Here is a 27,775-nt window from a genome sequence, read left to right as displayed (position 1 = left end):
GGGCCGCGGTCTTCAGCTCTTATCCCCAGCCGGGCCATGCACGATGGATCCACGCTGGAAGGCTGAGCCGGCTGCGAGAGACAACACACGGCCCGCTCTGGGGCGATGCCGCGGTGCCTCTTGCGGATGGCGTCCCGCTGGCTCCTAGAGCCCCCTTGCCGCCGTGGTAATGGGTGGAACGGTGGAGTGCGACCCTCCCCGATGGAGGCTGGGGAGCCCAGACCTGAGCGGCCCTTCGCCTCGGCCCGCCCCGAGCCGCCTCCCGGGCCCCCCGCACGCGGGGCTGCCCCCTCCCGCAGCCGGGGCAGGGCGGAGGAGAGCGAGCCCAGGGCCGGCTCCGGCCTCCCGTCTGTGCAGGCCCCGCCCCGGCTCCGGCCTCTCTCCTCAAGGGCCCGCCACCGGCCGCTCCCGCTCCGGGCCGCGCCGCGGGGAGGAGCCGCCCGGCCGCCCCGGCAGGCCCGGCCCCTTCCGGCAGCTCGGCGGCGATGGCGGTGCCGGTGCCGGCGGAGGCGGCGGGAGGCCGGCAGCGGGCCCTGGCCGCCGACTCGCCCGTGGACTACATGAGCATCACCAGCTTCCCCCGGCTGCCCGAGGAGGAGGCGGGCAGCGCGGCCGAGGGCGGCCTCCGCGCCAGGAAGGAGGAGGACGCGTTCCTGGGCGAGCAGGACACGGGTGAGGGGCGGCGGCCGAGCCCGCCCGCGGCCCCCCGCGCCCCCCATACCCCTGGGCCCCCGCTCCGCCCGCGGCCTCCCGCAGGCCCGGGGGTCCCCTCGGACAGCAGTCCCCGCCCGCCCTCCAAACCGCCTTCCCCGGCGCTGCCCGGCCGGGCCGAAGGGCTCCCTGCCCCTGGCGCCCACGTCCTCCTGTTCCCCGGCCCCTGCTTTACCTTGCGGGGCCGTGGGCACGGAACATAGCCAGAGGTACCGGGGGTCTGACATGGCGCTAGTGATCCCTCCTGCCAGGCGCAGGGCCGTAATAAAGTCAGGTGCTCCTTCCATCCTTGCGGAAACCCTTTGCCTGTTTTCAGTTGATTGCTTCCTTCTCAGTAGTCCAGAGAAACATTTTTTTCTCCCTCGTGTCATGTTTCTCCAAGCAGTGTTGCCCTTCACCCCCGGGGCTGCTTCATACCCTGCGGGCAGGTCTCTGCCCTGCGACCCCAAAACCCTGAGGCCCATGTTTGAGCGGGACCCACGGGCCCCTTGTCCTCTGCCCTGTGTCACTGTGACCGCCAGGTGAAGCTCCCATTGCCCGTCCTCATCCCACGCCATCCTGCACTGTCAGGGCAAAGCTGCCACATGCAGGTTTGCAGGAACAGCTCTTCCAAAAGCGCGAGGCCTCTCGTCTCACATGCGGAGCATGAGCAGAGTTTGGCGCGGTTTCAGCTGTGCCGGCGCCCTGCCAGGCGCGGTGTCTGTCTCCTGGGGTGGCTGGAGGAGCTGCTGCTCTCCTGACACGTGGAAACACGTGCTCATCCAATGCTGCTTGTGCATTGCAACAGCTGGCTGTGCTTCTCCATGCTACATTATCTGCTGGACTGGCAGGGAGGAAACCCAGACCTTTGGTTTCTACCGCCCAGAAGATCTCATTAAAAGGAGGAAGCTTCTGTTCTGCTGCTGGTGCAGGTGATGGACCCCCCAGAGGACTGAAGGGTCCCACATTGCAGCTCCTGCCAGAGCCCGTGCTCCCTCTGCAGTGGCTCCAGAGCTGAGGTGGCCCTCATTCCCCAAAGTGCTGGTTTCCCCATGAAGCCATGTCTCCTTCATAGCACCCATGGAAGCCAAGCAGGGTTTGGTGGAATCTGAGCGTGGGCATTGGTGGTGGGATGGACACCTGCATGTTGGCCTCGCAGGCTGCTCCTTGCCCTCTGTGCTCCTGACTGGCCCCTTTCAGCCACTCCCACCCCTAAACCACAGCCCTGCTGTCCCCACGCAGCACCAGTGGTCAGAGAGACCGAGTGACTTGTCCAAGGCCATGCAGGATGTCTGTGGCAGAGAATGATGGGACATCTGCATCTCCTGCCATGGCCTGTCCTCTCCCATGGTTGCTCCCTGGATGTTCATGACCCCTCATGCTCGGCTGGCCTGCCACCAGCACTACAGGAGCAGAGCAGAGGGACGGCGTCCTGGAGGGGTCGAGTAGAGGAGCCCAGCTTACTCTTCACTGTTTCCCCACTGGTGGGGCTGGTGCCCCACTGGGGTGGTGCCAGGGGCTGTATGTGACACCCCACCCCAATGGCATCCCCTGCCAGGCCAGTCGTGGGCCCCACCATGGGCACCCCAGGCCCATCATTCCCCCCCAGCCAGCCCTCCCACTCTGCCTATATGCTGCAGGCCCAGCTCACTCAGACCAGACATGCCAGTGAGGGACTCTGTGTACGCTCAGAGGCGCAGGCTTGGGCTGAGGGAGGCTGAGTCGGCTCCTAAATCACTGCAGTATGAATGTGATTAAATTCACCCTCAGGGGATTCCCCGGCTGCAGGCGGTTCACTCCTGGTTGCAGCATCACTGAAATTAAAACTAACACTCTGCCTGGCCCCAGGAGAGCTGCACCCAGGAGGTCTTTTTAATGTCGTGGCAAGGACAGGGCTGGCAATCCCCAGGGAGATGCTGTCTGCCAGAGCAGATGGAGAGGCACAGCGGGGTGATGGGCAATGTGGAGTTTCTTGCTCCCTTCTCCCTTACCCCAAACCCAGGAAACATCCTCTGTGTGGAGGGACAGGCTTCTCATCTTGTCTTTTGCCCTCACTGCTCCTCTTCTTCCCACCATGGATGTGCGGGCACTGAAGCCCCCACTGGCTCTTGGCAGCCCCTGAAAAAATTCATCTAGGAGCCCTGGATGATGCCCTGAGCTGCTTGGTCCCGTTCGGTGCCCAGCAGGGACGGCATGTCCCCATGGCTGCACCAACAGCTCTGTGTGCCCAGCAGTGCCCACGTGCAGGCAGAGCATGCTCAGCCAGTGTCCTCCCCGCCACAAAGGCAGTAGCTGATGCAAGCAGAGATTCAAGGCATCTTTCAGAGCAATAGAGAGACTTTTTCATCCTTCTGAGAATTGTTTGCTCTCTGGCGGATGCCCAGCAAAACCCTGCCCCACTGCATTTGGCATCTTGCAGCTGGGCATCCAGCGAGCAGCTTGGTTTCACAGTGGGCCTCGTCAGCTGGAGGAAGCAAGAAGTTAAAGCAGAGCCTTTCCTGCCATCAGAATGGGTGGATGCCCCGAGCCCCTCCGGTTTGCAGGTTTGCTCCTCTCTGCCCTTACTTTGCCATGCTTCTGTAGAGGTATTTCCTGTGCCCGGGCCACATGTTTTGCTTCGCCTCTGTTCTGCTCGGGTGCTTTAGCTCAAGCATAGCTCCAAATAAGGCTGCTGGAATTTTTTTTTTATATCTTAATTTCCTCTTCTTCAGTCCTGCTGCATTTCAGAGACCTGTTTGCAAGTCAGTGCTGTGTTAAGAACACCTCCAGTAGCTGTGGGCCCATCACTGAAGACTGATGAATGGACTGAAATGGAGCAAAATTCAGGTTTTTTTGCCCCTCTTAATCTCCAGGAAAGTAGTTTGGAATTACTAGAGCTAAAGGAAAGGATCAGTAAAATGAACTAAAGCAGCATCTGAGCCAGAAAGTCTCTTGAGAGCTGGGATCAATAGGGAAGGTAATAGCCTTGCAGGAGGGGGCATGGTGTAATGTTAGCGCTGGGTAAACACAGCAATAAGAGCCCAGTGTTGCTCAATAACTAACATTTGTTTTCTCCCTGCTGCCCTCAAAGACCCAGACTCCTTCCTAAAGTCTGCGCGTCTCCAGCGCCTGCCCTCGTCCTCATCAGAGATGGGAAGCCAGGACGTGTCCCCTCTCCGGGAGACCAGCAAGGACCCTTTTTCTGGAGACTGCAGCTGCCGGCAGGATGGGCTGACTGTCATCATCACCGCCTGCCTGACCTTTGCCACGGGGGTCACTGTGGCCCTGATCATGCAGATCTATTTTGGGGACCCTCAGGTAAGACAAAACAGTGGCTTTGCAGCTGGGCTTTGTCTCTGAAATTAGGAGAAGCTCCCTAATTTTCTTACTTGCCAGCAGTTTAGGGGGGTTAGCACTGGTGAGCCCCAGCCAGTGTCAGTGAGACCCTGGGTGCCGAGCCCCTCTCTGTGATTCCACCCCAAATGGTCTTGAACGCTTTTTCCTGTGGCTGGCGGTTGTGCTGGGAGAGGCGAGCTGTGCTCTTGGCACCTGCCCCGCGGCCAGGGTGTGAGTGGCTGTGCCTGGCAGGTTTGGGGGTGTTGCCGGGGGGAAACAGGCAGCCCCACTGCTGTGGCTCCAGCTGTGGTTTGAGCCAGACATGAGTGCTATCAGAAAGCATTCCGTAGTTAAGCAGTGGGCATCTTTCGTACCCCTCCACTTGGAGAGAGCTTGTAGATCTGTATGCCCAGGCTGACCTCTGGAAGGATCCATCCAGGACCAAGCAGGGGAATAGCTGAAAACAGAGCTGAACCTCCTGCTAACCTGTCCCACAGATCAGTGCTAAATTTCAGAGCAAAGGCAGCACAGCTGTGGGGTCATATCTTCCTGCAGAACATCTGCCAAGTACTCCAGCCTGAGAAGGGTCAAGGGGCAGCCAATTGTCACCATTGTCTTCTCCTATGCTGCCCAGCAGGGCAGAGCTGCCTGCAAGTCGACGTGGAAGAGTTTTGCCTTTTTTTTTAATTTATTGCTCTCTCACTGGCATGCAAAACGCAGCCATTGGGAGTGGAGTGGCTTGGCCCCATGGCTGGCTGGGATGCAGCGCCGGAGGGAGGCTCTGCAAAGCGGTCCCTTTTGTGGAACCACTGGAAGGGCCGGTCCTGCCCACCAGCCTGCTGTGGCCCGTCCATCTTCGCACTTCCCAAGGCCACTCTGGCTCATGCTGAGATGCTGCGATTTACCGTGGGGTTAAAATGAACATTTTAAAACTTCATGTGACTGTATTATCGCTGGCACTGGCACCAGGGAAGGATGAAAACAAGGCGTGGTACTCGGGGGATGCTGCGTTCTTTGCAGCTGTAGTCCCATTTCCAGTGACCACGCTGCTGCAATGCAGTGACAGCACACCGTCACCCGTTGCTCTTGAGGATTAGTCTGATCCTGCTGTGGGGTTGTGGAGGACAGGGTGAGACATGGCCCACCAGCTTAGCATGCCTACTGTTGAAAGCCGGCTGAGCTGATGGCCATGGCTACATGCAGAGCAGCCACAGCTGCCCTGGCACAGGGACATGCCAAGGGACATATTGCTCCCACCAGCATTTGGAGGTACCTGAAAATGCAGATCAGCCGCAGCCTTGGTGCTGGCCTCAGGCATTAGGTCCCACAGAGCTAGGCAAAGATCTGGGCAGCCCCAGCACCCCTCCCTGGGCACAACCGCTGTCCTCTTCCGGCAGATCTTCCACCGTGGTGCCGTGGTCACGGATGCTGCCCGCTGTACAGCGCTGGGCATAGAGGTGCTCAACAAGCAGGGCTCCTCAGTAGATGCAGCCATCACTTCGGCCCTCTGTGCAGGAATCGTCAACCCCCACACATCAGGGATCGGCGGGTAAGTGTTGATCGCTCACCCTCGTGCTGTTGTCTGTGGCTGTCCTCAGGCAGGTGGTTCCCCCACCAGCTGAGACATGCTTCATGGTAGCCCGAGTCCCAGCACGTGGTACCAGGTCTCTGATATCAGGCAGTGGACGCATCCACGTCTGCACAGGGACGGGGACTCTTCCTGTTCACTGACTTGACAGCGAGGGACAGAGACCTTCCAGGGAGGGAAAAGCTGCATCTGCTATAGTGGCTGCTAGGAGAGTCCAAGCCTTAGGCTTGGGAGGTTTGAGAAAGTCACCATAGGCTGCCAAGCACCTCTGCGAGTGTGCCAGGAGCTTGCAACACCCTGGGTTCAGTCCCAATGCTTTCAGAGATTGAGTCCTTCCCTCCATAAGCTCTGGTTCTGCTGCAGCAGGAGGCTGAGGTCCGAGCCCGGCTCCAGGCAGCAGCCAGGGGAGGCATGGCGGCGAGGGGTAGCCTCCTCCCAGCCCTCATCCCCAGTGTGGCATCTACGTGAGCCTGGTGCTCTCAGCTCTGCAGGAGGTCTTGGGAGCATTGCATAAAACACTGCCACTTGATAGCTTCTCCAGGCTGTGCCACGGATTGCTGTTGTAAGCAAAAACCCTGTTTTGTTGCAAAACTGCTTGGATTAGAAAGAAAATCCCAGATAGTCCCAGCCTGGCAGTGGAACAGAGCCTCTGGCCAGGCTGACAGGGACTGATCCAGCCGTGCTGCAGGCTCAGCATGGGGGCTGCCTGTGTCCCGCACCGGCATTGGCTTGGTTGTCCAGATCTGCTCTCTGGGGAAGGGCAGCAGCGTTCCCCTACACCACTGGCTGGCCCTGGGTCACTGCTGAGGCTGGTGACGTGCTAGGGTGGCCCCATCATGCTGGGACTGGCCCGAGCCCCATTGGCACCCGCTGTCTTCCTTTCGACTTTACGGCAGCAGCTGTTGCAGGGACAGCCAGTGCTGTGCCGTGACCCCCGTCTCGCTGCAGGGGTGGGGTAATGCTGGTCCATGACATCCGGAAGAACAGGAGCTGGGTGATCGACTTCCGCGAGGTGGCTCCCCTCGGCATCCCACTGGAGTGGGACCTGCAGAAGGACACCAAGGTGAGGACCAGTGTCCCACAGTTGACCCCTCCAGGGCTGTAGCTCTGGATGTCTCCAGTTCTCCTCTCCCCACTACTCTCAGGCCCAGGGAAGTGACAGAAGACCTCTCCCACCGTGGGAGATCCCAGGCCCTACAGACCTGGGGAGTCCAGGGAAAATACTACTTTGGCAGCCCCAAAATGCCTGGAGCCTCCAGGCTTGGCGACTAAAGAGGCATGTCCCTCCGGCAGTGGGGAGTCAGGACAACAAGAGACCCAGGAAAGAGCACAATCCCATGTTGTTCTGCTGAGTTATTTCTGAACAAACTGGATTGAGACCAGGACTGAATTTTTGCCTCTTCCCTTCCAAAATCTTGTATTCCCTAATTTAGTGTGTTGCTACAGACCTCTTTCCCTCTCCTAAAGAGTATGCAGAGACTTCCCATGGAACATGACTTGCATCTCCTTTACTTGCAACTGGGGACCACATCCCCTGTCCTCATGGGAAGGAGACTACTCTTCCTTTTTGTCCTTCCTATTTTACAGCCAGGTCTGCTGGTGGGAGTGCCAGGTATGATACAAGGAATGCACCACGCGCACCAGTTACATGGGAGGTAAGACACATGGCTGGCACAGGCAGGCTGTCCTCACGCTGCACAAGTTGTGCCCTGGGGTCCCTGCAGGGGAGCTGGGAGCACACGAGCCCTTGCCATCAGATCATGTTCTCAGCCACCGGTCAAAATCATTACCTAAAGGGTACTTGGAGGCTTATATTGAAAAATATGTTCATTTTTTGGTACTTTGTGCAACAAAAGAAATAATTCTGCTTGGTCACATTATCTGGAAAGCAAAATTTTTGGCTATCAAGACAGACAATAAATGTTCTCTTAGAAATAGGCACAGAACATTTTAATGCGTGTCTGTGTATTTTCATTCTCTCTTTAGCTAGACCCTAAGAAGTGTGGCTGTCCGCGATGCCCTGTTGGGACAGGGAGGGAGGGGTCTGAATGACTTGCTCAGGGCCAGGGCTTGGCTTGAGATTTTTCTGCAGAGATGCCCCTTCCCCTGTCCTTGCACTGACATTCCTCTCTGGTGCACGTTGTGGAGCACTGAGATGATCCTGCTAAAAAGAAACAACCCACCAAAAGCTCAGTGCTCCTTTTGGCCACTAGCCTGGTCTTTCAGGAGCCCCCAACTGCAGAGCTGAGCTCCCCACTACCCTGCCCTGCTGCACCGCTCCAAGGCACGTTTCTTCTTGTCCTTTCTCCTTTGGCAGACTCCTGTGGTCCGAGCTGCTGGGCCTCGCTGCCAGTGTTGCCCAGGATGGGTTTAACGTCACACACGATTTGGGTGAGTGCCTGATGGGTACCCAAGGGTGACTGCTTAGCATGAAGGAGCACACTGGCCACTGCACTTGGGTGTGAGGCAGCTGGGGGTGTAGATGGTTATTCATGGGAAATTAAGGCTCTTCGGACCTGGAGATGGATGGTGTTGGGAGCTGAGCAATGTGTGAGCCACAGTCTGCAAGGGGAGGACATGGTGGCAGCAAAACTGGAGCCCTTTCCCAGGGCAGGTCAGGGACAGGTCAGAGTAGCCGACACTGGGCAGCCTCCCAGGGAAGGGCGCTGGGGTTTCTTTGGGTTTCCTTACCAGCTGTAATGGATGCACGATCCAGCCTCCCTCTAGTTTTGAGGTAGAGCAAGAGGCAGCAGCAAGTCTCCAACATCCCCATCAGGCGCACAGTGACTCCAGGTCCCCTGCACATTCCCACACCATGGCTTTTCTGGATGTCCTCCTTCTCACCCACAGCCAAAGCCATAAGTGAACTGAAGGACCTGAACTACTCTGAAAAATTTCGGGAGATCTTCCTGCCGGATGGCCAGCCCTTGCTGCCTGGCATGTTCGTCAGGCGGCTGGACCTCGCGGCCATCCTGGAGCTGGTGGGCACAGAAGGGGTGTCAGCTTTCTACAGTGGAAACTTGACCCAGGAGATCGTCTCTGAGGTGAGCAATGTCTGTCCCTGTCTCCACCCCAGACCACACGGCACAGCCTGGGCTGGGGATGCCACATGCCATGTCACCTGCTTAAGGTGACAACCTGGAGATAAGCCATAGCCAAGTGTCAGCACAATAATGGTGACAAATATGTGGAGCCTCCTTTTGCTTTCTTGCCCCTGTCACTGCAGTGGTGTAAATGACATACATGTCACTTCCACAGCCTATAGAAGTGAAACCTCCATTTCCTCCATAACCAGGACAGACTGTTTTTTCGAAAGAAAAAGAAATTAAATTTCCAAGACCTCCTCTGGGCTGTGTTAGTATTAGTGACAGCACCTTTTTCCCCATAACAAGCAGTTCCCCACTGTTGAGTAGCAATTTTTTGTTGTTAATGGAAATGTAAGATAGAGACTCCCTGAGGATGGTTTAAAAATAAAACTGTGAGCCCTGTGGCAGAGGATCAGACAGGCTCGATCCCATTTAGGGTTGCCCTACTTTAACTCCTGTTGTTAGAGGTGCTCTGGAAAAAAGTAGCAACAACAAACGAAGTAATTATTCTGGTAAAAATAAACCAAACAACTTTTATACCTCTGTAGCTGCAGTCAGGGTGGTTGTGGCACCATTCTTCCCTACCACCATGGTTCAAGTGATGCATCTTCAACATGTCATCAGTAATGGGTTCATTCAGCTCAAGCCTTAGACATTTGTGAGCTCTGTGTTTGGGAATGTCCTACGGTTCACCTGGACCACAGCAGAGGTGGAGAATGAGGAACAGGAGGAGTCCCAAGCTTGTGGTGCATCTCCACAGCTAAACCCTGGTTTATCACCCCATTCCCCTGACCTGAGGGTTGCCGCAAGGAAGCACAAACTCTCTGTGGAGGAGGAAGGCCCAGGGTTGCAACACCAAAGGCCCCGGCAAGCTCTGGGATCAAGTGCGCAATTCCAGCTTTGGTTGCAGAGCAGAGCAAAGTGCTGGCTTCCCACGGTGTTTAGTGTTCCAGAAAAAGGAGGGCATCAATGTGGTGAAATCAAGTAAAGCTCCAAAACACCCTACCCTTTGTTTCCGTCCCGTGGCGGAAGGCACAGGTGCAAAAAAGTGCTCGCTGGGGAATTTGAGACGGTGTCTGCAGTGTGTGGCTGACCAGGATTTCTCCCTTTTCTGTGCCATCAGCCTCCTCCTGCCCCACTCCCAACTGCTTTGCCTAGGCTTTCCACTGGCCGAGCTCCAGGGAGCCAGCTCCTGGCACAGGCACCTGCCTGCTTGTCTCAGCCATTGGGTTCAACCTGGCCTGTTCTCTGGGACTGCTTTGGGAAGGGGGCAGGGATCCCAAGTAGGGGATACATCTTCTTTTGCAGCTTTGGGGTAGTTTGACATGCTCTCCCCCACAACGTGCCCTGCATTACCTTTCCTGCTCCAGTGATTCATCCATTTCTGGCAGAGAAGGAGTTTTCTTGCCAAGTTAGCTGGCTAGTTTTAGAAATCAGCCCATGCACAGGTTATTTGTTCTTGCCCATTTTTGGATGGAAATACAGAGGACTCCTAGCAGCAACTCACCCCAGCAGAACCTCTCACCGGATTGTGTGGCTTCTCCTGGGTAAAAGGAAAGAGTCGGCTCATAAGCACAGTAGCGCCTGTATGCTAACTGAGAATATTACCTCCTTCAGGGGATTTTTAAGATCAGCAGAGTGCAGTTGCGATGCTCCTACCTCATCTGCATTGTGACAACCACAGAAGACCTGCAGTGGAGGGAATTATCATTCTTTACTGTGTTCACAAAAATTACCAAGTCCAGTAAATTGTACCTCTAGGAGAGTCTAACAGAAAGACCAAGGGTACAGCAGACCCACTGTCACCTGAAATAATTAAAAATAGGGTGAAAATTGTATGCTAAAAATTTCTAGTGATGGTGACCTGCTACACCCAGGTTCCTTCTCTCCTGGATCCATATATATCTTTTATCCTGGCAGTATTCAAGTGCTTCATTGCCTTTAATATACCCATGCTTGCCTCCCTGGCTGCGAGGCAATGCCAGTCCCCACCCTCGCCTGTAGGCAGAATGTCTTCGGAGCATCTGTGGGGTGGGTGAGCTTTTGCAGGTGAGGTGCAGGGCGGTGCTGAATGGTGAGCCAGGCCACCAAGGCCATGAAAGCACAGATTTTCAGGGTATCCTTAAGAACCTGGCACTTGGCTCGGGAGTCTCAGTGGACTAAAAGTCCGACAGTTTGGCGTGTGTTCACCTGGACCAGCACAAGGAACAGAGAAAGCCTGACCTCAGTGTGCACTGCTTTGCTCTCCTATGCAGGTCCACAACTATGGAGGAGTCTTGGTGGAGGAAGACTTCAGCAATTACAGTGTTGTAGTGGAGGATCCTGTCCACACAGTCTATCGAGGTAAATGCCTGACCCGCTGCCATGCAACCCCAGTTAAACGTTTGCTTCACCTGGCAAGAGCTGGTGACAGTATTTCTCCAGCGCACAGAGTTGAATCAAAGCTGCGCTGAGGTGTCTGCAGAAAAGCTCTCCATGGAGTTTCCTGCTATTGCCTGCTGACACTGATGCATCGTAGGCAGTTCAGGAGTTTTTCAGCACTTTGAAACAGGCCTGGTTTTGTCCTTGATAGTGACTGGTGGTATTTTGATAGTATTAGAGTGTAAAAATGCAACATGATCACATATTGATGCAATATCTAGTAGAAGCTGGACGATAGGCTAGCATCTATGTCTGAAGACAGTTCCCAAAGTTGATCTACAAGGGAGAAAAACTTACTTCATGCAAAAAGTTTCTAAAATGTCCTTCTTTTATAGAAATCCCTGTACTTACTCTCCATATAGCTGTAAAGTTGCAAACCTATTTTATCTCTGTTCTTCCATACTGCAGCCCAGAAACCAACCAGCCAACCAACAAGAACTGAATTTCAGATGTAAAAAAAAAGCATCCTCTTCGGGTTTCTTTCATCTGTCGTAAAGAAACAGCAAAATACAACAGAAAGATTTTGGGAAATCCTTTTCAAATAATGTTGCTTTCCTTTATTTCCCCTCAAATCCGGAAAGGTTTAAGGACACTAGCTTATGGGAAAGTATTATAACTGGACAGTATCTGACAAAAGCAGCTTCATTCCTCTCATCTTCCCTTCACAGGTCATCTTGTTTTCAGTCCCCCACCTCCACATGCAGGTCCTGCACTGATCACAGCACTGAACATCCTTGAGGGCTTTAACATCACAAGTCAAGTATCCAGGGGGAATATCTTGCACTGGATGGCAGAGGTAAGAGAAGGTTCAATATTTGGCTCAATCTCTTGGGCTGCTAGAGAATAATTTATTTATTCCTTGGTTGCACAAAAATGTTTGTAGGTAATTTGCAGGAGAATGAGCAAATAGACTGCTAAGGTGTGAATCTGAACTGTGCTGCCTCAGGTAGGTGCAGGTGCTGGAGCCTCCTGCTCAGCTGAGCTTTCTTGCTTAGGCAGAGCTTTTTCAGAAGGACGAACTGTGGCTTTTTCCCATTTCCTGTGTGTGATCATCCCTTCAGAATGACCCCTCAGCAGCTCGGGGTGCTCCCATCTATTTCCGCCACCTCTTATGCTCCAGTGGCCCCGGCCATACCAGAGCACTGGCAGGGCACTGCAAGGAGAGTCAGCAATGCGTTGCTGCAAGCAAAACCTTATGCGGGGCGATGACAAGGAAAACTGACCCAACACTGTTTTTATTTTAATCTTTACATCTTAGCCCACCTCATGATCTCAGTGGTCCAGATCATGATTTTTCCAGTATTCAGGGCTGTCAGCCCTACTGAAACATTGCAGCTTCCCAGGAAGTCAAGCAAGTGCTCCATTTCCTGCACTGTAAGCAGAGTTATGTTCTTGGATGCTTAACAGATCCACAGCTGGGTTTTATGAGTTGGAAATTTTAAGCAAGGGTATAACCACATCCTTGTAGCAGACAGGAGAGTGGGTGCTTGGAAGTTATTGCCTCTCAGCAAAAATGCAACTGGAGGTGTTACACGCTGCTAGGCCTGTGCAGAGGCAGGGAAGGTTGACTCACCTAAATTATTTCTGAGCTCGCTTCCAGGAAGCTTTGGAGGAATCTATTTGCTCTGCATTTGCACCAGGCCGAGTTTCACCCATTGGTTATCCTGTCCCAGCTGAGGAACAGCAACCTCCAGATAAAGGGCAGTCACTTCAGAGGTGTAACCCTGATTATTTGGGATCACATGGCTGAGATTGAGTGCTAGGTAGGCACAGATAGTCCAGCCCTGGGGCAGCCATGACCAAGAAGGCCTGCTTGTTTCAGTGGAGCTCTTCCTTGGCCACCAAGCCTCTTGTACATCCTCCATATGGTATGGTGGTCAGGAGACTGTTTCATGGAAACACCACCTTCTCCAGAAGTTAATCATGTTCTACACTGTAAATCGGAAGACAAATGATGACACTTCAGGAGAAGTTGTTGATGTGTGGCACATACCAAAACAGAAGTCATATGTAGCTATCTACCTATGGGGTAATGTACTGTCTTGAATCTTGAATGAAAATGGCATGACCTGCAAGCTGGAAGTCTGGTGTGTTTCTGCTAGGCAGAAGCTGGCTTGATTGAAGAGCAAATTTCTCCTGTCCTCTGGCTACGCACTGTAAAACCAGGGCTGGATAAACTGTGTCTTACGAAATTGCATCTTCCCATTTTTAATGAGCTGGCTTAGGCAGGATTCTGCACGTATGAGAAACCAGATCCCTTCCTCTTTTTATACTATCATTCCCTTATGTGTGCTGGGACTAGCACTTTCTGTTCAAACACTTTGAATGACTTACAACTAGGACCATGGGTTGCAGCTGGTGAGCAGAGTAGCTCATTTCTGCTCGGCAGTGGTGCTGTGCCAGTGGAGCTGCCGTCCAGAGGCAACAGCGAGCCCAGGACCCACTGTCCCACTGGGTGGGACTGGGTGATCTCTGCTGTTGTGGTGACCACTCAGGAATGGAGACAGAAAGTAAGTGGAATCCTGGTGACCCTGTCTGCCATCTGGCAATGCAGCGGTACCACTGAGCTGGGCTGAGCCAGCTGGTCAGCTCCTGCCAGGCATGTTCCACCTTGTACAAGCACACTGCTGGATACACTCAGCTCTCCCAGCACACAGTTTGCCACGCCAAACTGATGCCCTTTGATCCCCATACTCGTGTGGCAGCCCTTTGCACTGAGGTATTCCCAGGACCAGGCTTTTAGACATTTTTCTTCATAGGCTTTAGCCAATGTGCCAGGAGACCAGATACCTTTTCCTGTTTGGAGTATCAAAAGTTGTATTTCCAGGGCCACTTAAATCTTTTTTCTTTTCTTTTCTCCTTTTCTTTTTCTTTTTCTTTTCTTTTCTTTTCTTTTCTTTTCTTTTCTTTTCTTTTCTTTTCTTTTCTTTTCTTTTCTTTTCTTTTCTTTTCTTTTCTTTTCTTTTCTTTTCTTTTCTTTTCTTTTCTTTTCCTTTTCTTTTCTTTTCTTTTCTTTTCTTTTCTTTTCTTTCCTTTTCCTTTTCCTTTTCCTTTTCCTTTTCCTTTTCCTTTTCCTTTCCTTTTCCTTTTCCTTTTCCTTTCCTTTTCCTTTTCCTTTTCCTTTCCTTTCCTTTTCCTTTCCTTTCCTTTCCTTTCCTTTCCTTTCCTTTCCTTTCCTTTCCTTTCCTTTCCTTTCCTTTCCTTTCCTTTCCTTTCCTTTCCTTTCCTTTCCTTTCCTTTCCTTTCCTTTTTCCTTCCTTCCTTCCTTCCTTCCTTCCTTCCTTCCTTCCTTCCTTCCTTCCTTCCTTCCTTCCTTCCTTCCTTCCTTCCTTCCTTCCTTCCTTCCTTCCTTCCTTCCTTCCTTCCTTCCTTCCTCCCTTCCTCCCTTCCTCCCTTCCTCCCTTCCTCCCTTCCTCCCTTCCTCCCTTCCTCCCTTCCTCCCTCCCTCCCTTCCTTCCTCCCTCCCTCCCTTCCCTCCCTTCCCTCCCCTTACTTTCTTTACTTTCTTTCTTTCATTTAGACATTAAAAATAGCCCTGAGTCTAGCTAGCAACCTGGGAGACCCATCTGATGATGTGTCCATCACTCACGCTGCAGAAGGCATGGTGAGGTAGGTCTAAGCCTGACAGGGATGGTGACGGTTGCAAGACGTGTGGTTTGGATATCATTCCTGGATTTGCTCTTTTCAGTGTAGAGGGAAACCTGAGGTTTTTCTACCTCTGTTTTACTGAGGAAAGGTCAGTCCTTGAGTGTCCTCCTAGGGCTCACTCTTCTCACAAGGGTTAGCTGATACCATGGGGCTCTGGGGATGGGTCATGGGATGTCCTCATACAGAGGTTTCCTCGAGCCACCTTGATCTTGAGGGTTCCTCCCACTTTCTCACCCACCTAAATATTCCTTCTCAGCAAGTCAGACAAATGACCATCCACGTGGTCATGACCACACATGCAGTTTCTGTCTCTCCCCCACCACAGGGCTTTGCAGTACACCCAGACATGCGGGAGAGGCCAGGCCTGGGTTTCAGCCCAGCCTCCCACCTCAGAGCCAGGTTTAGCCACAGTTGGGGGCCAGAGCTGGACCTGACTTGCCCTCCTCCTGGAGGACTGTCATTCAGCCAGGTGGTGCCATCCCTTGTCCATCGGGAGTGAGTTTACCACTGTAGACAGAGCCTGGGAGATCCATGGCATTGCCTCTCTGTGTGGACTGAGCCATCTTGTCTCCTTCCATCGGGTGAGTTGAAGGAGCTCCCTGTCCTCAGTGCCAGCCCCCTCAGGGAGATGCCACCAGTAGCTGTGTAGGTGTACCCCCACAGAGAGACCAAGAGATGTTCAGCTTCCTAGGCTCATGGCTTTCTTTCCTCTTTTCCTTCCTCATTGCTGAAGCAAATCAGAAGCTAATTCCCTGCGCCAGCTGATTAATGACTCCCAGTCCTTCTCATCCGATCTCCACATGCCTCACTTCTCTGTGGAGAGTGGATCTGCTGCTAGCCAGGTCCTTGTTATGGGACCTGATGACTTCATTGTTGCAGTTGTAAGGTAAAGGATTTACTTCTTCCCTCCATAATGTACTCAGAGGGTGGAAGCAGAGAGAAGAAAGCAGGTTCAGCAGGACAGGATGGGACCAGACCTGGAGCAGCTGGGCTGCTCTGTCCCAGTTAGTCCTGCAACAGGAGAAATGGGGAAGACGGGGTGGAGATGTGTGAGCTGGTGCTGCTCTGCCCTGTGCAATCCTACAGCCATCTCACAGGGAAACATGTCTGGATTGGCCTGAATCTGCTCCCTGGAGAAGCGGTGATGGGCAAATTTGAAGACTCATAGGGGCATGGAGACAGATCCATCACCTAGAGGGAATCCTTAAACACAGAGAGGGGCAGAGCTGCTTATTGCCCACATGGTTCCTGCTCCTACGTACATGGAGACTTCGACTCCTCACATCTAACCAGCCCTAAAGAACTACCCAAGAGTCTCTATCAAACCAGGATGGGACAGAATATTGGAGCCCTGAAAGCCTTGAGGAGTACAAAAATCTCTGGGAGGATTTTAATGAGATTTCTTCATGTTTCTTTTCAGTTCTTTGAATCGTCCCTTTGGCAGTGGAATAATAACACCATCTGGAGTCCTCCTGAACAGCCAGATGTTGGACTTCTCCTGGCAAAATAAAACAATGAACCACTCCATTCCCAGGCCGGTAATGAACAACGTGACAAATTCTTTATTTGAGCTGTCTGTACCATTTTTTTTTCAATGTTATTCTCATCTTCACAACAGGTAGGCTGTTTAATGCCTTATTAATAACTGAGAGACAACAGTCTGTAGAAAGGTCCTATTTTTTCATTATATGAGCCACTGAAACAGAGTAAACAGAAGGCTTCATGTGTATCAGTTATCATTATAATGCAGTTTTATCAAAAGACACTGCACATCGCAGCTACCTATTTTCCCTGCAGTCCAGATGCACTTTAAAGCAACCGTCTTTTTCTGTGGACTTGAATTAAGGACTCTCTCTATGAATTGCTGCTCTGCACATTTAAAAGTAACAGATAGCAGAAAAAAAACCCTTGGATCTTTGAAAGAAACAATTACAGACCAGTACTGGTGGCTTCCAGTGCTGCCTTGTTGTTTCTGCTTGCCGTGTATTGTAAAACCACCCCACTTTGCTGGGTTGGTACTTTAGAAGTGGGTGAATGGCTCCGTATACCTTCTGTAAAACAATGCCATGACATGAAATGGGACAGATCCTGTTAACATCAGAGAGCATCATCATAGCAGTGTGTGTAAAACTACACAAGTACAATCGCTGTCTGAAGCATAAAGGGTAAGAAGTTAACCTGTGCAACTTGAGCACCAGCAAAGCTTTAGTCAACTCGTTGAAATATTTTAGTGTGTCTTTTCTTCGACTGCAGCAAAATCTCATTCAGCCTCGGAAACGGCCTCTGTCTTTCCTGCTGCCCACCATCGTGAGACCATCCGAGGGGATGTGTGGGACCTACCTGTGTCTGGGAGCTAACAACGGGGACAAAGCCCTGAGCAGCATCGTTCAGGTTGGTGCTGTGGCCAGGCATCCATCCTCTCAGAGCAGCTGTTGAGCTCAACGCTGAGTAGGGTCCCCTCATGCAGTATAGGCTTTCCCTTCATAATGTCCCAGGCTGTGTTGAAACTGGTGGCCACAGGATTACTGGCTTAGTCTTTGATGTCACCAGTTCCACACATTTGGTTTTTCAAATCTCTAAGAGCTACTAGTTTACTTCTCTTGCACTTTTCCTGGTGGCACTGCTCATAATTGTAGAGGAAAAGCATCCTGGCAAAATCTGTAATGGTTTTGTGTCATTCTAATACCTGTTCAAAGCTTGTTTAAGGGTTGTTAGGGAAAAAAAGGAGCATTTTTTATTCAGAGAATTGCAGGAGACTGGCAACCCTTTCGCCCTTCTCCCTGTGAAAAGCTCCTTTTAGTGCATTCCTGACTGAATTCCTCCCTACTCAGCACTTGCTATAAATTGGGCAGCTCTTCCCAATTTTTTATTTGTCATGAGATGAAGTACTTGCCAATAGCTTAGTTGCATGCACAACAGCAATGGATTGCTAAAAAGAAAGGCACAACAGAATGGCTCCCATTTTCCTTACCTTTTGGAAGGCATTATTCAGAGCAGAACTAAAGCCAACCATTGCTTCCTAATGCTTTGTTTGGAGAAGTCACATGCTGAGCTTTTAGCTGTAACAAACACGTATTTAGAGATTACATCACGTTCCAGACGCACAATTCTCCTAATTTAGCAGGGACTATGTGACAAAAAGCCCATGCCATCCTGAAAAGGTACCGCTTTTCCACCAACAATATACAGACCATACTTCAAGGGCCTCTTTGTATATGCAAAACCCTGCGTTAGTTCATGTGGTTTGGTAAACGGTTCAAAATCTTCTTTGCCTGCTGCATCTGCAGATGTTGGAGCCACCAACAGGGGGATGCTCAGGAAGTTGGCTTCTCCTATTCTCATTACGCTTTTTATAATTGAGGATCTTTTATTCTTTTGCAGGTTTTGGTCAATGTTTTAACATTTAACAAGAATCTGAGTGAAAGTTTGTCACTTGGTCGACTTCACCCAGAGCTTCACTCCAACACCTTGCAGGTTGACAGTGAGTATGGACGCTGAGTGCGGTGCAGCCTACAGACCTAGTGTGTTTAGAAAAGGAGCAGGATTTTCTTAGCATGCCGCCGTGGAAGTGTAACAGCCCAGCGCACAGCTCACCATGTTCTAGGGTCCCCAGTGGGTGCAGAGGGTTTTGGGGAGGACAAAAAGCAGCAACCTAGCTTCTTTGAAGGTTGGACCCCTTGCTGAGCAATGCCCTCTCCCTCTTGTCTTGGGAATGCTCCCTGGTCATCAGGTGACCAGCCAAACACTTTCAGGTGCTTCTCCCCCACCCTCCCTCTGTCCCAGCTCACCTGGTAGCAGCCTTGTCCTGTACTTAAAACCTTTAGGCAATCTGATGCCATTGAGGATATCCAAATAAACAAGGTTGCAACCACAGCTTCACCCAGACAGGTCCTGAAAGCCAGCAGATCTTCCTACACTACATTACCATTGCCATAAATTATATTCTTTCACTTTCCCTTAACTCCACTAGCTGAGGAGAAGACAAGGCGTGTGGCAAGGCTTGTGGCTTGACAGTGCTGGAAATGCAGTCTCAGTGCTGACGCTCTGGAGACTGCCAGCTCTTGTCATTGTTATTACAAGTCTTGGTCTATTTGGTGTTTTTCGCAAAGCCCCATACCTTACCAGAGTGAACCCTAAGTGAAATTTGGTTCCCATTTCACACAAAACAGGTAAAGTTTCTAGGCCTTCCCATTTCAGAGGAAAATCTAATAATGTCTGGTGAGTGTGACCTGCAGACTTGGAAACTAGAACGTAATTAAAACAAATCCAGAACTTCAAAAGGTCCTAATTTGTGCGTTTGGACATTTGGCAACAAGGTATACATTGAGACACATCTGCAATGTATATAGCTTAAATAACTGTGGGGTTTCTGTGTGCCCGCTCAGTTTGTCCAGCTGCACCCCCAGCTTCGTATCCTCAGGCACTTCATACAGAACTTACAAAACATAAAATGAAACAAAAACAGAAGAGCAAGGAACCTAAGGTAGATGGCTGGAAGATGAAGAAATGCATGAAGGGGAAGTTGGAAGGTTTATCACAAAGTTTGTCATTTGGCAACTTGTTCTACTACCATTTGTTTTGAGCTGCCTTGTGTCTTATTTTAACTAATGACTGTTAATAACTGTTTTTTGTAACTAAGCTCTAAGAGTGGGGACTGCCTCGCGTTCTGTAAGGAGAATAACTACAATAGGTGTCAACAACATGTTTTCCCCTTTTTCCAGAGGAGGGTCTTCCACACCTTTAAATGGGCTTCCGAATCCTCTCATTTCCCCCACTGCACAGAGCACTGCCCAGCTCTGAACAGCCTTTGCTGCTGAGAGCTGAAAGGCGGCTCCTCAGAGCGGTGAACGCGGGTCCTCCTTGGCCGCTTGGCTCGCCCTAGCTGGGACATCTTCTGAAGAGAGCTGCAGGCAGTTTACTTCACACTTGCACATCCCAACAGGGTTAGAACAGAGCTTTGCATCAAAGGCAACAGTGGTTTCAGTTACAAACTCCTCTTTTAAAATCCCTACAGGTGAGTTTCCTGAAGAAGATATTGAATTCCTTGTAGCCAGGGGCCATCAAGTGGATAAAGTCAAAGTGGTCTCCCTAGTTCATGGGGCCAGGAGAACCAACAGTTTCATCATTGGCCTGAAGGACCCCAGGAGCGTGGATGCTGCTGGAGCCACAATATTGTAGCACCTACCTGATGACGTGTTCACTGAACAAGGCTTAGGCAAATCACCGCAAGTGACATGCATGTTGTGAAATGGCCCCTTCCTTTTCCCCAGGGCAGGAGCCCTGCATACACACTGCTGAGCAGACTCTGCATTTCCCACCCAGGCCGATACCAGAGCGGTTAGCAGCACCAACGTACAGCGCTCTGGTTTTTTTTCTTTTCTTTTTAAATGATTCGAATTGCAGGCAGCCCAGTACTTGTTACATGAGTGCAGGGAGCCTTTTTTTTTTTTTTTTCTCAGAGTCTTGCTAATAGTTTCAGTCTTTTGAAAAGCCCAATTCTAGCCCACATCTTAACTTCAGTGAGAAGGAACATTAGCAAAGGAAAAAAAGAGCTGATGACAGTACTGTCGTCTTCATCTCCCTGTCTTTCTCAAGTTCATTCTTTGCCTCTTCTGTAAGCCAACGATTAATACAGCCTAATGTAGTGTTTGTAGGTGCGTGTAGCTAGAATATCAGGGAGTCCTTTAATACTCCGTATGGGCCAGCTGATTTTTACCAGCGTGCAGCCTCCTGCGTAGTTCCTTTTCTCACATCCCTACACACCTTGCATTCTGGACGCAAATATTCTGAATCAGGTCGCTGTGCAGACTCACTGGAAGTCTGATGTTGTAACCGGAGCAATGGTTTTACTTCCAACAACTTGTGGACCACCCCACAGTTTTCTTACAGAGGTTCAGCCTCCTCCATGGTGAATTTAAGCTTAGTGGTAATGGGCCTAATTTTCTTAGATACTTTTTGGAGATATCTTAGCAGTACTCCACAGACTTGTAAAAATCCACAGACCACAGGCTGAAAACCACACGGAGAGTGTTTAGGTAGGTCCAGGGCTTTCCTTACATTGCCTTAGCTCAGTCTGCTCTGAAAGCCTGAATCGTGTAATCCCTGCAGAGGGGCTTGGGATTTTCTGCTTACTAAATTCATGCCTGTACTTCAGCTCCCTATTTTGATACTGGTGGCTCTACTGGAAAAGCTGAAGACAGTGAGAGAAAAGGTACAAACCAACAGTACTGAGATAATTTTCAGTCTGCAGCATGTAGTGCAAAATACAAGAATACTTCTGCATTTCTTGTCTGAAATAGAGCAAAGAAATAATACCACATCTCACAGCTGCAGCACTTCATTCAACCCACATTTGGACATTTCCTTCTCTTTTTACTAGCAAGTTAGACAGAGGCACCTGGCACTAAAAAATTTTGGAATTTGATCATTTTCTGTCGTCTAAAATTTGATTATTTCCTTCATGGTGCAAATGCATCCATGGCCACTGTACATATTATATATGTATGTCTGCTTATGGTCGTTTTGGTCTTTCATTTGATGATTACACGGGTCACGCCCACCCCTCCTCCTGAGGGACCCCGTAACACCCATCTGTTTGTAGCACACCTTCTAATACTCATTGCCATTTGACACGGGGAGCATGCCGGTCGTTTGGGGGCGGTCAGGGCACTGTGGCAGATAATCGGTCTAATCGTTCCTGCCACCTGCCAGCTGAGGATCTCGAAGCATCTTACGTGAAGCCTTGCACGTTGTGGCGAGGAAGGACAGAGATGCTTTTATGCTCCGCTGAAGCGCAGCCACCCATGAGAAGAGCATGGCAGCTCCCTAGCACACAGGAACATCAATGGTATTTTCTGTTACGAATGCAGCAGTGGCCTCAGCCAAGAGTCGGGAAGTACAATGCTGTCATTGGGAAGTTGTCTTCTGTGCCACCACACTGCCCGTAGAGCAAGAGGAGACTTTCTTCAGCATAGGGACATCAAATCTATTTATTTATTCTTCTGTCAGCAGCCCCAGAAGTGGGAGGATTCATAAAACTTTACGTGTCTTAGAGCAGACTCTTCTGGTTTCACGGGAAGGGAAGGATGCCGTTTTCTGCACTGAATCTCACTGGTGGAAATTCGGGGGTTTCTGGTATGGTACAGCAGTGATCTGTCCCTCAGGCACAGAGGTTTACTGTGCACAGCTGTAAAGTAAGTGGTCAAGTCATTGTCGCTTTCAGTACTTTGCATGGAATATCACAAAACACTTTGAAAGATAAAATTTCTGCTTATTAACTGAATTCACCTACTCGCTTCTGATTCTGGAAACTATTCATTTGGGAGTTAAAGACACGTCTTGATTCAAAAGAGCACTTACAGGCCCCAAGGTACAATTTCACAGCAGTTATTCAGGATTTTAAAATAAAGCATGTTCCTAAGTGCTCTGCTGGATCATGGCCTATGTTGCAAAAAAGAGAAAATTTAAAATAACTGGAAGATGGGAGTTAGGCCCCTAGGTCATGGATAAGAAAAGTAAAGATATTTTGAGTTATTTCCCATTTTCTCTGTTTAAAACCAGCATCAGTATGGCACAGATGTATTTGATATGGAAACCTTTAATCTGCTAATTGGCCCAGTGTCTCTGATACTTTGAGTCCATCTGTTGTGATGAGATCCAATGAATTTAATGTGAGGTACCAAGAAATACCCCATGTTTCCTTCTGTACAGGTGAGATAGACATTGTGAAATAAAGGGCCGTATTCTGGAGATGTGCGTGTGCAGAGTAACTGCATTGTTTTTGGTCTGGCTCTTGCAGATGTATTAACAGCTCTGAAGCAGAATTTTTCCTGCAACTTTTACATGAAAATGTTAATGAGGAGCCCAGAACACAAAATACAAATTATAAAGTGGCTGAGAAAAACAATAAAGAAAAATTTTGAAGGAACAAAATAAACCCAATAAAAATAAATTAAAAAAAAAAAAGAGATGCGTTTGCCAAAAGTGGCTATTATGATGTGGAACGCGATTAGCTTGTCTCTGCCTACGTTTGCATTGCTCCCCATCGTCGTATACTGGTTTTTACGTTGGGAAAAGCTGGAGACAGGCTCTGCTGCCAAGCATTAGTTCGGTTTGTCAGTATTTCTTGCAAAGGCTCAGTGCCATTCACGGGCACAGATGACGAGCAGTGTTTTGCTAGCTGCTCACTAGCTTAACAAGCTGATAGCTGTGTATAAAAGCCTGAAGCGGGGCCGAGGCAGAAGGCAGCGCTTCCATCCTGCAGCTGGGGGATTGAGGATGCTCCGGCCCTTTGGCTGTGCCATTTTGTTCCCATCACTGTCCCGTTCAGCCCCGGACACCAAGAGGGGCTGGAGCGTGCCTTGCTCCCACCGGTCTGGATGGGGGCAGATGCTGCTGGGCTTGTCAGGGTGGTTAGAGCCACGCTGCCGGTGCAGCTTGGCGCAGCACCCAGCACAGGGGCAGAAAGGGCCGGGGGTCGTCTGCTGCCCCTGGGCACGGGTGTGAGACCAGCTGAAGAGAGGCACTGGGCACACCGGGTGTTCCTGCACTCCAGCGAGCAGCTCTGGCAGCATGCCTCCCTCTGTGCCTCAGGGGCCTGGGGGCTTCCAGGGGCAGGTGAGGGCTGAGAGCAGCCGCTGCCACCATAGGTGGGGCAGCAGGTTCAGGTCCCCAGTCTCCAGGGATGACAACAGTTGTCCTACAGCCCTGCTGCAGCTCTGCCAGTGTCTCTCTGAGGGGTCCCTAAGCTGGGGCGGTGAGTCTGAACTTTCAGCGTCAGCTGGTTGGCTGGCTACCAGGGAGGAGCCGGACTCTCCAGACGGGTCCCCCTGAATCCCCCTGGCTGGCCCATCCCAGAGCTTCCTTCTACCCGCTGCACAGTTCGACAGGCTTCCGCGGACTGATCCCAGGCACTAACTTGGAGAGGAAGGGGAGTCAGGCCTTGGTAAACACCCTGAGATGAAACCTGCATCTCTTTCATGAACACTTCAAAAACACTGAAGATTTGTAAGGTTTTGCAAAGAATCAGGTGGAGCGGGAAGAGCTCCTGTAGCACCGGGGTATTTTCATCACAGCAGAAAGATCTTCCATACTTCAGTGACAGACATCTGCATGCTAGCCAGGGAAAGGAGAGCTCTGGCAGGCAGAGCTGGTTTTTGGAGAGGCAGGGCACTGTCTAAAAATGAAACACATCTGTGCGGATGACAGAAGAGCCTTTGGAGTAGGCGCGCTCGAGCACTGAAACGCGCTGCCCAAGAAGGGCCCTCCAGTGGCCACAGCATGTTTAGGTGCAGATTGTCCCCACAAAGCTGACCTGCTGCCTGGACGGAATGGCCCGTTTCACAACAGCCACTTGGCAGCCGTGACCCTTCATCCACCAGGACTGGCCCCCGCAGAGCCAGGGCTCCCCACCCGGTGGCTCTCACCTTTCCATCTCCTTGGAGCCGAGAAGGAGGGGATGACTCCTCTGTACCCCCACCCTACCTACCACGTCTGTAGCCAATTGTCCACCGCACTCACAGTTTAACAAAATCCCAGATCAAAAGTGACTGTGACTGCAATGCAACAGGTCTCCCTTCCTTTTCTCTAAGTGAACATCGTAATGGTATTAGAGGAGAAATGATTTTGTTCAAGCCATTGTATAATATTTAAGTTTGGAAAAATCTAAAGCTGGTCATGAGTCTACCTTTTCCTGTAGAATACCTTTCCTTTAAAAATACTGTCATATGAAAATGCATGTAAATATAACCACAGCTTTGATTGTCGTGATCTCAGATGCATTTCTCTGTTCTGCTTGCGGGCAATGAAGCAGCTCAAACAGCTGTCTCTGCGTGCTGTACGTAGCCCTCCTCTGCAGGTGACATATTAGTATCTATCATTTGTTTTGCACCAAAGCTTCAGATTCCAAACCAAAATGAGGGTCTGCTCATGGAGGGGCTCCAGAAACACAGAATGACAGGACAGATCTAGATCCCAAAAAAATCTCCTGTCTTGGTTATGGTGTACAGAGGCCAGGCAAGATCTAGAAACATTTACGCTACACAGCTTTGATCCAGGCTGTGTAATACCTACAGCTCTGGAGACCTGCCTACAGTGCATCTCACCGCAGAGACGCGCCTGCGCTTGCAGGCAGCAGGACACCAGGGCAGTAGTGCTTGAGCTGTCCCATGCTTCTTCCCTCTCGCAGTCCTCCATGTCACATTATTCCCTTCTCACCGCTGCCAGGTGCCCGTCGGTCTCCTGCCGAACGCATGGGCAGCTGGTGAGGTGCATGCCTTTCGCTGGCTGCAGTATGCAGGATTGCAAACCCACAGGGTTCCTCCAGCTGTTGGTCTGACAGTGAGCAGAAGCATGAGGAAAGGCCATCAGAAGCAGCGCACTACAAAGCGTTGAGTGGGTGTACAAGGGACCAAGCTGCTAATGGAGGAAGGGCGTGTTTGCAAACTCCATGTGTGATTAGGCACAGGAAAGTTATCCGTGTGGGACCTCTCAAGCCTAGGTCAGAAAGTCAAAGCACTTAGATGGCTTGAGCAGATCTTAGTGAGATACCTCAATATTGTGCTTCCAGAAACTCAGGTTTTGAAAAGTAGCATTCTACTTGTTCTTGTCGCTCTGGTATACGAGATGTGCCCACTATTAACGTAGATAATACATACAAAAACAAGCAAACAAAAATACCTGAAGCACAATCTTGCAAGAGAAGCACAGCAGCATTGGTGGGAAATGGGGATTTTTTGGAAGGAGCACTCTGATCTAACTGCGCCGGAGCGGGAAATGCGTGAGCCTTCTGGGGAAGCTCAGGCTGGAGGAGGATGTTAGATGCAGCTGGGTTAAGAAGTGTCTCCTGAACTAGAGGAAAGCACGAAGACAAGCGTGGAAAAAAGGTAATTCTCAGGTACGGAGGAAGTTTTCTCTCAGCTTCCTTGAGGTTCCAGCCTGTCTCAAGGACAGGAGCAGGGGAAATGCCTGCGCTAATGCGAACAGAAACCGCCTGACAATCAGGTGTCATGAATGTTCCTCCTTACCACACCTGTGGCTGATGTCCCATCTCCTCTTCTGACACCTCTGAGGGTCCCCTGGGGCTTGGGGAAAGGCTTTTCTCTCGTCTGTAGCAGACAGAGAGGTGCTGGAGCTGGGGTGCCCTCCCAGAAACTGCGGAAGACATAAATCGCAACAGGTATGAAGAGAACAATTGTTTAGTAAAGAATTACTCAATGCTTGTCTGCCGGCAGCGAGCTTTAGAGCTGCACACACAAAGAAAACAAGCAGTCTGCTTGCAGCTTTCCACACACCGACAATATTTAAATATTAAGATAAGTCATACGAACCATGATATCCATTATTTTGTTTTGGGGTTTTTTATGGAATGCATTTATACATCAATTTGAAAAAAAGAGATTTTGTTTTTTCTGCGTTGCAAGCTATAGTGACAAATGAGATGTGCGATTATTGTATTTAAAAGGCTTTGCAAAACGAAAAACCGTCTCGCTCCCTTCATGTCATTTAATCAGCAGTGATCTGCATAAAGCCAATGTCGGGGGGCCTGCACCCCCCTCCGAAGCCAGCAGAACCGGCTCGAGGTACTAACGTTAATCACACATAGTTTTGCAGGACCAAAGCCTTTGCTTTTCCCGCAAAGGACTTCTGATTATTTTACTAGCCTGAAATAGCGATTGCCATGTGTTCCTTTTCTTTACCGCTGCCAGGCAATAGGTTTGTGCTTAAAGCGATGACTGGCAGAAAGAAAAACGGACATTTCTGCAGTGCTGCTGCCTTTTTATATTAATTTATCATTTCTCATATTAATAAAGGTTTGTAGGAAGACGCAGACTGGAGGGCTGTGTCCTGCAGGCCGTTCCACGGGGATCATAGCTGCTGTAAAGCCCAGCTGCGTGCCGAGGGGTCTTTTCAGGGAGCGAGCATTGCCCGCTGCACAGCACGGGCCTGTTCGTTAACCACAGAAACAGACTTTTAATGAAAAGTCAGCGCTGCGGCCTTTGCCAAGCGCGTACCAGGTCACTCTCTGGCTTCGCGGACTAGGTGACCTCTAAAGGTCCCTCCGACCCAAAGCGTTCTGTGATTCTGTGACTCGCATCCCCAGCGGTGGGACTAAACGCAGTGTAATCCCTCGGTGTTCGTGAAGTCCCACACCGTCAGATGAAAAGCTCCTCTGAATCAAACCCCCTTTCCCAGTCATTTCCTATAAAGGCCTTAATTATTATTTTTTTCTTAAACTTCCCCCAGAAAATACTTTTCACGTGTTTACAGTGGCGGATGCCGACCCCACGGGCGGCCGGCACCCACTCAAGGGGAGACAGGGACCCCGCTCGGGCCCTGCCCTGAGGGCCCGCCCCACCAAGGCCCTGCTCCTACTAGGGATGGAGGCTCCCACACGGCCGGAGTCTCCCCCCCTCCCGGCAGCCCAGGCCCGCCCCACAGGCCGGGCAGGGTGGAGCAGCCAAGATGTCCCCGCGGGAGGGCCTCCGAGGGGGGTACGGCCCCTCCCGCCCCACGCGGGGAAGGGTCCCCGACCTCCCCACGGGGACCGGGCCCACCCTCCCGCGGCGGCTGAGGGCTCGGAGCCCCCGGCTCCGGGATGGGGAGGGGTCCCGGCGCCTCAGCGGTGGACACGCCCCGCCTCGCCTCGGCCGCCCACGCACCGGCACCACGCGTGGGGGCGCAGCTCCCCCCGCCCCCCCCACTGCACGCGCTCGGACGCAGGCGCGCGCGGGGCGGGCCGGGTCACGTGCCGCGGCGGCGGAGGGCGGCGGAGGCGGAGCGGCGGTGGCGGCGGTGGCGGCCTGCGCTGGCTGTCCCGGGCCGCGTCCCCGGGCCGTGTCCCCGGGCTGTCCCGGGCCGCGCCCCCGGGCCGAGCGCGCCCCCGCGCCCGTCCGCCCGCCCCGTCCCCGCGGGCCACGCGCGCGCCCCCGTCTGCCCAAGCGGCCCCCGCCCTCCTGCGCGCGGGCGCGGCGGCGGCGGAGGCGGAGGCGGTGGCAGCGGCGGCGGCGCCAGGTGAGGGCGGGGCGGG

The 27,775-nt window shown here is 51.6% G+C and overlaps 2 protein-coding genes and 1 long non-coding RNA gene across 13 annotated transcripts in view; 2 read left to right on the top strand and 1 right to left on the bottom strand.

The window, feature by feature from the left end:
* The first annotated feature begins 354 nt into the window (after window positions 1–354).
* GGT7 (gamma-glutamyltransferase 7) lies at window positions 355–21,260 on the top strand. 6 transcript variants are annotated; one of them, XM_075108504.1, is made up of 17 exons: window positions 542–672; window positions 1,499–1,622; window positions 3,402–3,516; window positions 3,761–3,987; window positions 5,403–5,554; window positions 6,542–6,656; window positions 7,181–7,248; window positions 7,911–7,984; window positions 8,444–8,637; window positions 10,935–11,022; window positions 11,769–11,896; window positions 14,621–14,709; window positions 15,482–15,634; window positions 16,169–16,286; window positions 17,002–17,139; window positions 18,130–18,229; window positions 19,763–21,260. In XM_075108504.1, exons 3-17 carry the CDS (start codon window positions 3,501–3,503, stop codon window positions 19,924–19,926), a joined length of 1,824 nt encoding a protein of 607 aa, XP_074964605.1. In that variant the 5' UTR covers window positions 542–672; window positions 1,499–1,622; window positions 3,402–3,500; the 3' UTR covers window positions 19,927–21,260. The 6 variants fall into 6 exon arrangements, with proteins under 6 accessions (XP_074964601.1, XP_074964603.1, XP_074964605.1 ...); XM_075108503.1 differs by having other exon boundaries at window positions 1,499–3,233; XM_075108502.1 differs by lacking the exon at window positions 1,499–1,622 and having other exon boundaries at window positions 538–672.
* Window positions 21,006–27,620, bottom strand: LOC142064002 (uncharacterized). 2 transcript variants are annotated; one of them, XR_012662950.1, is made up of 3 exons: window positions 27,408–27,620; window positions 25,773–25,899; window positions 21,006–21,934 (listed from the first exon to the last, which is right to left on the bottom strand). It is a non-coding gene; the product is annotated as an uncharacterized LOC142064002 (long non-coding RNA). The 2 variants fall into 2 exon arrangements; XR_012662951.1 differs by having other exon boundaries at window positions 25,778–25,899.
* Window positions 27,509–27,775, top strand: part of NCOA6 (nuclear receptor coactivator 6) — a 57,036-nt gene continuing 56,769 nt past the window's right edge. For 3 of the 5 annotated variants that reach the window (XR_012662949.1, XR_012662948.1, XM_075108498.1), the window contains exon 1: window positions 27,509–27,759. The gene's annotated coding sequence lies outside the window, so the exon portion shown is untranslated. The remainder of the gene's footprint in view (window positions 27,760–27,775) is intronic. The other 2 variants (XM_075108497.1, XM_075108495.1) reach the window with 1 other exon arrangement.

Source organism: Phalacrocorax aristotelis, chromosome 13 (assembly GCF_949628215.1).
Source record: "Phalacrocorax aristotelis chromosome 13, bGulAri2.1, whole genome shotgun sequence".
Taxonomy (NCBI): Eukaryota; Metazoa; Chordata; class Aves; order Suliformes; family Phalacrocoracidae; genus Phalacrocorax; species Phalacrocorax aristotelis.
The sequence above is the reverse complement of the archived record's forward strand: the minus strand, read 5'-3'. Positions and strand labels throughout refer to the sequence as shown.